Here is a 12538-nt window from a genome sequence, read left to right on the forward strand (position 1 = left end):
AGTTTGCCGTTGCTTTCTTGTGCAGCTGTGTACTTTGAAACCTTCTCTGGTCTTTTCTTAGGGCTAATGAGAGCCGAATGGATGCCTTCCAAGAATCCACAAACTACTTTATAAACACATGTACCATTTTGGATGTGTGCATCATGCTTTGATGAGGCAGAACAGATGCTAGGGTTATTCTTGGGGTCCTCAAGCCTTAATCTAAACAGAGGTAAGACAAAACCCAGGAATGAAACCAACAACCATTTGCTCAGCTTTATTTTAATATGAAACTTTTATTTCTTTACAACAACAAAACAATCCTAATGTCATTACAAAAGACTCTTCAAATCACACAAAACAAAGTCTACTTGATTTAAATTAAATTTTGACTATATAAATCCTCGAAACAGCTTTACACATTAAGGCCTTGCAACATGAACGATTTCACTCAAAACTCTAGAAAAAATCTAGATAAGATCGCTTGGCATACTTAAGTGTGGTAAATAAGGCACATAACTGGTCTTCTTACAAAATAAATGGGTTTTAATCCACAACTTAACAGTTAAAATCGTGCAGGGAATTATAAAATCATTGACTTTGCATTATAATTCCTTAATAATTATGGGACATTTTACTACCTGGTAGGAAAGCGCATACTTTTGACACTGCAGAAGGCACAGTTAGGAATAAAATCAGTAGCTGTTAAATATTCATTGTTTGCTATGAACACTAATGGCATGTAATCAGACTATCAACCCAATAATGGATGGAAATCTTCTGAAGTCGCTATATGTAACAACATTCCCAAAGGCTAAGGATTAAATGGCAAAAAACAGGAGACAGTAGAAGGTCAAAACCCAACACTAATCAATAACCAATTGCACAGCAGAAAATATGGGCAGTTTTTAAATTCAAGGATAAAAAAAAAAAAAGACTCTTCATTATCTATCTTCAGGAATAAAGTCCAGCAGTCTAATTTGCCAGCAGAAAAAAATAAATATTTGAACCATAAAGAAATAAATACATTTTTGGTGACAGAGGCCCTTAGCCATTTAACTTCAATCCAGTTTGATCAACATTTAGAGTGTCTTAGTGCAGTGATAAATATGAAACCCTCTCCCCACATCTTCTGGAAGAAAAAAAAAATAAAATAAAAGGCTGTACCCAAGAAAACATGCAGTAAATCTCCTGATTCAACATCTGTCTTTTCCTTACAACACTGGAGCCTCACAAATGGATAACAACTTGCGGTTTATGGACCAGTTAATAAAAAATCCTACAAATCAGATTTCCAACAGCCATGAATTGTTAAGAATGTGATTTCCAGGGCTGGGAAATTCACAACGATTGACGTTGTGGGTATTTCTATGGTGAACATACATTTTTATAGTGATTTTAAGCTGCAAAATATTGACCTGGCTACATACATTTCTTTTTATGAGTGCAATCAGTTTAGTGTTCATGGACAACTGGAAGAAAAGTAATGAAAACTTACTAGTCAAAAGTACTGGGAATCCTTTAAAAGAAGTACAAACATAGAGCAGCAAATGCTCGGGAGCACTAATGGTAAGATTTAAAATACAGTAAGTTTAACATCAAATTTAAAGTCTGTTGTATTCTTAATTGCATCATTGTCGGTGCTAATTGAACAATACAACATTGCATATGTTAAATTTTAAATTCTTCAACCATCTCCAAGCTGAACATGAAAATGCTAAATAATTAGAAATTCCTTCTACTGATGTTTTATGGGAATGCATCCTTCCATCTCCAAAACCTCAGGCCAGCCTTCATACTTGTTGGTCTCTGCATTGTTCTTGATATGCTGGAGACATAAGAGATGGTTTATTAGATTTTTAAAATACTATCCCAAAATTGAATATCCCAAAAGACATACAGTCATGGCCAAAAGTTTTGAGAATTACATAAATATTAGTTTTCAAAAAGTTTGCTGCTAAACTGCTTTTAGATCTTTGTTTCAGTTGTTTCTGTGATGTACTGAAATATAATTACAAGCACTTCATACGTTTCAAAGGCTTTTATCGACAATTACATGACATTTATGCAAAGAGTCAGTATTTGCAGTGTTGGCCCTTCTTTTTCAGGACCTCTGCAATTCGACTGGGCGTGCTCTCAATCAACTTCTGGGCCAAATCCTGACTGATAGCAACCCATTCTTTCATAATCACTTCTTGGAGTTTGTCAGAATTAGTGGGTTTTTGTTTGTCCACCCGCCTCTTGAGGATTGACCACAAGTTCTCAATAGGATTAAGATCTGGGGAGTTTCCAAGCCATGGACCCAAAATTTCAACATTCTGGTCCCAGAGCCACTTAGTTATCACTTTTGCCTTATGGCACGGTGCTCCATCGTGCTGGAAAATGCATTGTTCTTCACCAAACTGTTGTTGGATTGTTGGAAGAAGAAGTTGCTGTTGGAGGGTGTTTTGGTACAATTCTTTATTCATGGATGAGAAGCAACCCCACACATGAATGGTGTCAGGATGCTTTACTGTTGGCATGACACAGGACTGATGGTAGCGCTCACCTTTTCTTCTCTGGACAAGCCTTTTTCCAGATGCCCCAAACAATCGGAAAGGGGCTTCATCGGAGAATATGACTTTGCCCCAGTCCTCAGCAGTCCATTCACTATACTTTCTGCAGAAGATCAATCTGTCCCTGATGTTTTTTTTGGAGAGAAGTGGCTTCTTTGCTGCCCTTCTTGACACCAGGCCATCTTCTAAAAGTCTTCGCCTCACTGTGCGTGCATATGCGCTCACACCTGCCTGCTGCCATTCCTGAGCAAGCTCTGCACTGGTGGCACTCCGATCCCGCAGCTGAATCCTCTTTAGGAGACGATCCTGGCGCTTGCTGGACTTTCTTGGACGCCCTGAAGCCTTCTTACAAGAATTGAACCTCTTTCCTTGAAGTTCTTGATGATCCTATAAATTGTTGATTTAGGTGCAATCTTAGTAGCCACAATATCCTTGCCTGTGAAGCCATTTTTATGCAACACAATGATGGCTGCATGCGTTTCTTTGCAGGTCACCATGATTAACAATGGAAGAACAATGATTTCAAGCATCACCCTCTTTTTAACATGTCAAGTCTGCCATTCTAACCCAATCAGCCTGACATAATGATCTCCAGCATTGTGCTCGTCAACATTCTCACCTGAGTTAACAAGACGATTACTGAAATGATCTCAGCAGGTCCTTTAATGACAGCAATGAAATGCAGTGGAAAGGTTTTTTGGGGATTAAGTTCATTTTCATGGCAAAGAAGGACTATGCAATTCATCTGATCACTCTTCATAACATTCTGGAGTATATGCAAATTGCTATTATAAAAACTTAAGCAGCAACATTTCCAATTTCCAATATTTATGTAATTCTCAAAACTTTTGGCCACGACTGTAGACTATGATTGGCTACAGTTCTCAGTGCCGCAAAAACACTGTAAAAAGACCCCCACCCCACCCTTCACCACCACCACCACTAGAGCTGTAATCGGGCCTTAAAAGTTAGGCCCGACAGGACCCGAGCCCGACAGGTTTCGGCCCGAGCCCGACAAGTACATTTTGATTGACAGATTTTTAAAAGCCCTAACCCGTTTACAGCCTGACATTATTCAAATGTGCGCACACACACAGCTCTTTTGCCTTTTGTCAAGAATGAGTCATTTATACATGTTTTAACATAATTTATTCATAACCAACGTAGACTAGACCACTTGAAAGTTGGAATAAAGAAATAAAATAAGTCCTCTGTGACATCGTAACATCTCAGCATTCTAGACATAGGCTCATTTAGCCTATAAATAGACCAACGCACCAATAAAAACGAGTCATTTTTAACAAATTAAATTAAGATAAATTTTAAATTAAGATGGGTATTTGGCAATAACGAAATTAAGATAAAGGCTCCGCCAGATTTGCTTCGCAATAGCAGCTGATATTTAATAAAAGAATAATGCCAATAAATACTCGGTCCACAATATGCATTTAAGACTCAATGAATATTTAGTTATCATTTGAAAAACCTTTACTTACAGAGATTAGACTAGCCTAGATGTTTTTTTGTAGGAAAATGATTGAATCCACTGTAGATGGCTCAGCTCGTTCCTGCGCTCACTGATGGTGCATCATTATTCTCATTATTCTCATTATAAACACGGTCAAAACCTTTCCACACCTCAGACTTTGCTTGTGCAACCAAAACGTAATCAACAGAGGCAAGCCTCCGTTACACCTACTCAGCATCCATTTTCGCATCTTTCTCGCGCTAATCGAAACACATCACATGACCACTGCGACCAGCCCGAGCTCGCGTAAGATGATATAAATTAAGCCCGAACTCGTCGGGTCCCATCGGGTTCAGGCAAAGATCTTCAGCTCTAACCACCACCACCCAAACAAGTTAAAAACTCACCGGATCTACACATAATACACAAATGACCCTTTTTTGACATGTTTTTAGACATGTTTTCATCACTGTATAAAGCAAATACCTGCTCAAAGGGGCTCTTTGTCTTGATCCCTTTGCCCCCTACAAACACCCAATTGTCTCTGAATCCCAGTATGCCGATGCTTGAGCTGCCCAATTCGGCTATCATATTTCTGGCCTCGTCGTTTAGCCTGTTCACACACATACAAAAAAAATTATTAATTAGACAACCCAATACAGATCTGTAAAAATCTCCCCAAATATTTAGAGAAGTGACTCACTTTGTTGCAGGGTCATCAAAAGTGGCCATCATGACAATACTCCCATCTTCTATTTCCTTCAAGAATTTGATAAGCAGGTTGACATCTAGACAAGAAAAAAACATTCAAAAGGATATTTCAGTTACTTGACTCTGCCCACTTTGCAAATACAAACAAGCTCTTACCAATGAAACCATAAGTGGCCCTGTTTCCAACTGGTATTAAAATCAGTCTCTTGCCATCCAAGTAAAACTCAACTGGGGGGCCCGGAAACTACTAGGGGCCCTCAACACACTTCCAAATGGGCCTCAAGATAATTTGAGCTTTAAAATGCACTATAAAATTTAGTTTCATTTTTTCCCTCAACAACTGCCATTTTTTATGTAAGAATTAATTCATAAAAAAATAATTAAGAAATTCTTATCTGAGAGTAAAAAAAAAACAAACAAAAAAAAACAATTTTTACCTTTTCCTCAAATCATCAATGACAGTAACAGCAATGTAAATTCATTTGTCATAAATAGCAGTTCGTGACGTTCTAAAATTATGGACCTTAATGATTCTCATTTTTAATTATAAAATAATTTTATAGAATCATTTAAATATATTGAGACTCCTAGTTTCTGAAAATACAAGAAGTTGAAAATGAGCAGCTTTTTTTTTCATTACAGCAGAATTATCTGAAATATCTTAGCCTGCATGGGGGCATTCAAATATTGGATAATAAGGGGCCTCAAAGTCAAGAAGTTTGGGTACTACCGCTAAATAAAAAGCTAGTTAGACGAGTTAGACGAGACGAGGGCCTATGAGTAACTGCCCACAATTCTCACACATTTCTCCTATGACTACTTTTTTAGTACAGTGGTTGACAGAGGCGAGAAGGCAGTCCTGCACCACTGTCCGAGGACAACATTACAATACAAATGTGATCGTATGCGTTTCGCACTACGTCTGAATTTGGTGTGAGTGATCATGGTGCATTCAAGTCATGTCAGATACATCGTATTTATAAGTAAAATGCACATGAACGCCACCACAAAGTCATAATAACAAGTGGCAAACTGAATTTTTTTTAATTTAACTCTGAATTTTTTTAATTCAGGCGTGTCAACGAGAAACATGGCGGAATCGATGGATGCAGCGTCTGTTGTTGATGGAAATGTTTTGTCTAAATCAATATTTTAGTTACGTTTGGTTACGTTCTTGTTATGCAGCTAGTAAATGAAATCTGAAAAAAAATCCTTTCTTTTTTGAACCTATCTGTAAAAAATCGTTTGATTTGCCATGTGGCATGTTGCATTTCGCTAACTGCTTTTAAAAAAAAATATTACTACTATTATTCTGTGATGCGGTTATATTAAGATTATATTTTCAGTGACATAATACGGTCTTAAAATTACAATACTATTGTTTATCACATTTATTTCTGGGTCAATATAATCGCAGAACAAAAAGTTGTTATTGTAACAGGCCTAAATACAAGGTTTAAACAGAGAAGCCAGATTGCACTTACATGTACAACAGTCATAAATGTAAACAAGATATAAGGTGTAGAAACAGATATACCTCCAGACCACATGTCAAACCATTGTGTCCTGATGAGCTCGCCGGTCTTCCCTGTAAAAAGACAGTGGATTAATACAGGCCAACTTCTCTCAGTTGCCTTCAAAAAGTCACTGTGATCAGTTAAAAAAAAGTTTCACTATCAACGCGTTTCTTAAGACAAAAAGGAGGCATACCATTGATCAAAGCAATGTTTATACCCCGTCCAACATTGTTCTTTACTCCACTCATTAGTCTGATAAAAGATAAAGAAGAAAGAGTTCAAACAGCAGCAGTCAAATTATTCACGTTTCCTCTGAATTCAGGACATCCCCAGCCAATAAAAAAAGTTCGTAATATGTACTTTTTTCTTTAGTTTTTGTGCAACCTACACATTGTCCTGAAAACACATTTTCGGGCCGACAACGCTGGCTGCTCCGCTGGTGATCTTGAAGACAAAATGATCCTCCGGACATGATTTAGAAAGGCCACATTTGTGGTGCGGAGGCCTGGTGGCTGAAAACAACATCAATACATCCATAAACACAGATGCCTGTACTTTTTGAGAAACAACATTTTTGGCTATGTTCTAGCCTTCTTTCTGATTGCACGATTTCTTAATCGTTTAAATTATTTTCACATGCACCAGACAGGTGTCTTCACGCTACACACGTCTTAAGTAGATCTAACACACCTACATGCCATTCATGTAATTTCCGGAAAGTTTCACTACTTCTGAAATTATTGATTTCTGCACATCTCCAAATTACATTTAATTTATTCCCTCATTGGCATCTACACATTTCTAATCAAAGGTTCAGGAGGAGCTTGTTCATCCAGTCCTGGGAACTCATTCACCATCCTCAGTTCTCATTTGTAGTAAAAAAAAAATAAAAAATAAAGATAGTAAATATGTACTCACGGACAGTCTCTGCAGGTGCATATCGTGCTGTAGAGAAACAGATGTCTATTAACAAATAGCAGTGTGCCATGTCAAACACTTAAAAATGCTAAATCATTCTTTAACCAAACTAGTGTATTATCTTTACTGACAAAAGGCGTGTACAATTTCGGATCAATATGTTCTGTGTGTTTAAATGAAGTTGCAGAAAATGGCTGCATGCATGAACTCACCAAGTACTTTGCCCAAATTAAAATTCACTTTGCTCTCCAAAAGCTCAAATGCCAGGAACACAGCTAGAAACAAGATAGAAACCAGCAATGCCAGTTTCAAAAGTCCTGTAAAAAAAAAAAAAAAAAAAAACACAAAGTCTCAGCTTTCAAATTTTGTCGATTTTTTTTCCAGGAAATTCAAACAATAAATGCCATTGTGACTCTCTTTGATTTGGCACGAAAGATCACTGTATAGGCGCCTCGGTTCAAACATGATCGTCCCTTCCTCTATACTACTATTTTTAATGCTAAATAAATATGAATGAACATCTCATGCCTCATGTAATCACTCAATCAGAGTTTCAAATGCAGAAAGACGGCAATATAAAAGCTTGTAAACAAAATGTCATGTAGCATTTAATTTACCTAAAGTCATTAGTCATTTCAAAATATTAGAAATATTAATATTTTGAAATATTGGATTATACAAATTATATTTTACTTTACCTGTTAGTGACATCTTAATTATTAAATGTATGTTTAAATAATTCTGTTATGAAACAAATTATGATAGCCATTATTTAAAGAAAGAGCCATTTGTTCAGTAAACCACTTTTAAATATAAATTTGCTTTTCTATGTTTAGTTTTTTACCCTGCTGTACCTAAACTGTACCAAACTATCGGTTTTTAACTTGTTTAACTGAAGAAAATTCTGACACATCCAACTGTTAAATTCATTGATGCATTGGCAGAGGGAGTCAATGGGGCTGTAGTCATTTGGAGATAAGGCTAGGTAAATCTGGGTATCATCAGCATTGCTGTAAAAGGGCAATTTTGTTCTTTTTCATTATTTGACTTAGTGGGAGCATATACAGGTGCTGGTCATATAATTAGAATATCATCAAAAAGTTGATTTATTTCTCTAATTCCATTCAAAAAGTGAAACTTGTATATTATATTAATTAATTACACACAGACTGATATATATCAAAAGGTTTCTGTGCATAGTGGTTCTTGAAGCAATGACTCCAGCTGCAGTCCACTCTTTGTGAATCTCCCCCACATTTTTGAATGGGTTTTGTTTCACAATCCTCTCCAGGGTGCGGTTATCCCTATTGCTTGTACACTTTTTTTTCTACCACATCTTTTCCTTCCCTTTGCCTCTCTATTAATGTGCTTGGACACAGAACTCTATAAACAGCCAGCCTCTTTTGCAATGACCTTTTGTTTCTTGCCCTCCTTGTGCAAGGTGTCAATGGTTGTCTTTTGGACAACTTTCAAGTCAGCAGTCTTCCCCATGATTGTGTAGCCTACAGAACTAGACTGAGAGACCATTTAAAGGCTTTGGAGGTGTTTCGAGTTAATTAGCTGATTAGAGTGTGGCACCAACTGTCTTCAATATTGAACCTTTTCACAATATTCAAATTTTTTGAGATACTGAATTCGGGATTTTCCTTAGTTGTCAGTTATAAACATCAAAATTAAAAGAAATAAACATTTGAAATATATCAGTCTGTGTGTAATGAATTAATATAATATACAAGTTTCACTTTTTGAATGGAATTGGTGAAATAAATCCACTTTTTGATGATAATCTAATTATATGACCAGCATCTTTACAGGCTAAACAAGAGTGGTGCTAGAATTGAGCCTTGTGGGACTCCACATGTCATGGACGTCCACTTAGACTTATGCTCTCCTATACTCACATTTTAACCTTTCCCTTCTAAGTATGGCCTTAACCATTTGAGGACCATCCCAGAAAGCCCAACCCAGTTTTCCAATCTCCGTATAAGTATGTTATGATTGACAGTGTCAAATGCAGCACTGAGATCTAGAAGCACCAGCACTGATATTTTGCCAGAATAATAATTTATGCGTATATTATTTATTATCTTAATGAGTGCTGTCTCTGTGCTGTGATGTGATCGGAAACCAGATTGAAAATTGTCCAGGTATCCGTTTAAGTATTTGTTCAGCTGATTAAAGACTACCTTTTCTATAATCTTTCATATAAAAAGGAAGATTTTATATTGGTCTATAATTGCTGAAAATGGTGTTATCAAGATTGCTTTTTGAGAAGAGGTTTAACAACTGCAGTTTTCAGGGAGTTTGGAAAAGTCCCAGAAAGAAGGGAGGCGTTTTTAAGAGATCTGCTTTTAAACAGTTTAACACCCTTTTTGAAAATAATATGTGGGAATCGTGTCAAGATAGCAGGATGACGATTTAAGGTGCTGTACTATTTCTTCCAGAATTTTGCTATCAATTTTTTCAAAAGCAGACCTAGTATCTTCTGTTCGATATTGCGGTCGAATCTGTCTGACCTCTGCATAACTTGGGGATGTGCTAATCACCTTTCATGATATTATTGATCAGAAATGAAGGAAGCAAACTCATAACATTTGCTGTCGGAGAGCATTTCACTGGGAATCTGACTTGGGGGGTTTGTCAGTCTCTCAACAGCAGCAAAAAGAGTACGTTGTTTAAGTTACTGTTTATGAGGTTTGAGGAAAAGGCCTGTCTAGCTGTGGCTAGTTCCACGTTGAAAGCACGAAGGCTAACTTTATAGATGCTAAAGTGAATTTCAAGTGAGCAAATCATTGATAGCATTTCTGTGAACTCTTCAACAAAGGCTGGAGAATATTTTGGAGGCCTGTAAATAATAATGATAAACAGAAAGCGTGGAGCACCTTTCAACACAATCCCTAGATATTCAAAAGACAAGTACTGACCAAATGACACTTGCTTGCATTGATAGACATCTTTAAATAGAGTAGCCACACCTCCACCTCCACCTCTCCTAACAGTCCTGCAGAAACTCATGAAAGTAAAGTTAGGAGGGGCTGTTTCATTGAGGACCGTTGAACTGCAGTTTTCTTCAAGCCATGTTTCGTTTTGAAACATAAAATCCAGGTTGTTTGTGGTTATTAAGTCATGGATTAGAAATTTTTTTTTTTTTTTAGTGAGTGAATGTTTAAAAATGCTAATTGGAAGGCACTGCATTTTGTCTCAACAGCAATATTAGTTTGATGCATAACAAGCCACAGTTTATAGACGAGTCAGCCGTACGGCTTGAGAAAGCCTTTCATGTGATAAAACAGAAATAGGGAAAACTACAGGCACGCTGCGTTCCCGCTCGTTCTGTAAACATTTGTGAATATTTCTGCTATTGTAGCAGGGATCCAACACACATCACAGAGAGCCTTTATCAGTTGTTTTTGGTTCACCCACAGCAGATGGAGGGTTTTGGCCCTGGCATTGTGGATGTGGCCGGAGCTCTTACAAGAGGAGGAAGACGAGCTGGGCCGAGGGTTTGGCAGAGGGTCAAAAATGGGCACAACACCATTACACCTCTAATTTCAACTATTTTGTTCACTTTTAAACACTTTACAATTATTAGGATTCCTGCAATTATTCAGTTTCTTAAAGCACAACTATTTTTTCACTGCTATAATAAACACGACAAAAGAGAAAATATTTGCCTTTGGTTACACGTAACATATACCGAGTTCATACAGAAAGAAACGGAACAAACCTCCTGCTCGCATCATCCTGATGGCTTTGCAAGCAGCAGTCACCACACCGAGATCCAGACCCCTGAAATGAGATCAGATGTCATCATGATACAAACACCTGGATTCCTAAGTAATCCCAACACAATACTTATATTCTCTACAGGAACTTACTCAACATGATCAAGATGATTGTGAAAAGTCACACAACGAAACAACGGCCAGGCTGACTATCCTACCTATATTTTGGCTGAATCAGAATGAGATTCATAATTAATATTTCCGAGCCTCATCCATTTGATTTATTATATATACACACAGAGTAACTTGATTCAGCTAAGCAAATATTTATGTTTAACTACTTTCAGCTCCGTTAAATAAACATATTTTAAATTTAACTCAACATCACAGAATTCTATAATGTATTCAATTGATTAAGATTGTTTCAATTGTTTATGAATTAATTCAAATATTTCATAAGCCGGTTTTACACAAACCAACCTATAAGATTTACATGTATATATCTGTATCAGTCTACACCTGTCAGTATTTCTTAAAATGACTATGAGCCAATAAAATATTTTAAACAAAATGCTCAAGATCTAACATGTAAACGAACACATAAATCCCGAAATCCTCTAATTATGCCTGAAAAATATGCCAGAAGCGAACTACTCGCTTGTTAATTTTAAGTTTAAGTGTGAGATGACAGCAGAAAAAGTGATAGTAGCCATTAGCATAAGGTGAATATGCAAACAAAAACACGATAATAAATCTTGCAATAGATATATAATATAAAGCCAAGGACATCATGTAACCCAGCGAATATATATTTTAGACTGATATTGAGTAAAGAAGAGGAGAATATAAAGAAATACCTGGTGCCACGGCGACACAGCGCTGAATATCTCCTGACATCCGGGTTAGCTAGAGAGGAGGACCGTGCGTTTGTGCAGATGTGTACGTGTGTTTTGTAAATGTGGGGGCGTGTCTTATATGACACCCGCCCATACTGCGTAGGGGTTTTAAGCATAATTTGTTAAAATCTAGTCTTACTAGTTTTAGTCTAGATAGTTCAAACAGATGGCAGTACAAAAAGAATAGAATAATTGTTACTTTTAAGACGTTTGGGTTAAATTAAACTATGTTCAAATAGGAAATTATAGATATTGTATTTATACTATATGTTATAATATGCATAGGCAATAGTCTGAAAAACACTCATTATATTTAGGCAATGCAATTCAAAGACAATAGTATAGGCTACATACTTTATATATAATGTAATTAATTTGTTTTGTTATTATTTTTATTTTTCCTATGCCCTGTATTGCTTAAATATTCTTGAATCTTGAGTGAGATGGGTGTTTTAGTGAAGATGTGTGAGAGTATGATTCATGTTGGTGTGTAGTGTGGTATGTAGTATATGTGTGAGAGTGTGTGTTAGTGAGGAGGTGTGAGGTGAGTGTATGCTCTTGTGAGGTGTGTGGTTTGTTTGTTTTTCGAGATAGACAACTGTTTGTTGTCTTTCTCATTTGACATTTGTCTGTAGTGGTATTGTATATTGGTATTGCATTTGAGCAATTTTCTGCCAAATTATGCAGTATGACATTGCCTATATATATATATCGCTTAAAAAATGCCTTTATCTTTTTTTTTTTTTTTTTTTACTAATTATATACTAAA

At 36.5% G+C, this 12538-nt stretch overlaps 1 protein-coding gene across 2 annotated transcripts; it reads right to left on the bottom strand.

Annotated features, from left to right (window-relative positions):
* Positions 1–502: 502 nt before the first annotated feature.
* Positions 503–11824, bottom strand: LOC132098996 (protein FAM3C). 2 transcript variants are annotated; one of them, XM_059505338.1, is made up of 10 exons: positions 11731–11824; positions 10876–10937; positions 7361–7465; positions 7149–7175; positions 6619–6742; positions 6424–6482; positions 6251–6301; positions 4706–4790; positions 4489–4615; positions 503–1807 (listed from the first exon to the last, which is right to left on the bottom strand). In XM_059505338.1, the coding sequence occupies exons 2-10, from the start codon at positions 10889–10891 to the stop codon at positions 1718–1720; spliced, it is 684 nt and encodes a 227-aa protein (XP_059361321.1). In that variant the 5' UTR covers positions 10892–10937; positions 11731–11824; the 3' UTR covers positions 503–1717. The 2 variants fall into 2 exon arrangements, with proteins under 2 accessions (XP_059361321.1, XP_059361322.1); XM_059505339.1 differs by lacking the exon at positions 11731–11824 and adding an exon at positions 11027–11116.
* Between the last annotated feature and the right edge of the window lie 714 nt (positions 11825–12538).

Source organism: Carassius carassius, chromosome 22 (genome assembly GCF_963082965.1).
Source record: "Carassius carassius chromosome 22, fCarCar2.1, whole genome shotgun sequence".
Lineage (NCBI taxonomy): Eukaryota > Metazoa > Chordata > Actinopteri > Cypriniformes > Cyprinidae > Carassius > Carassius carassius.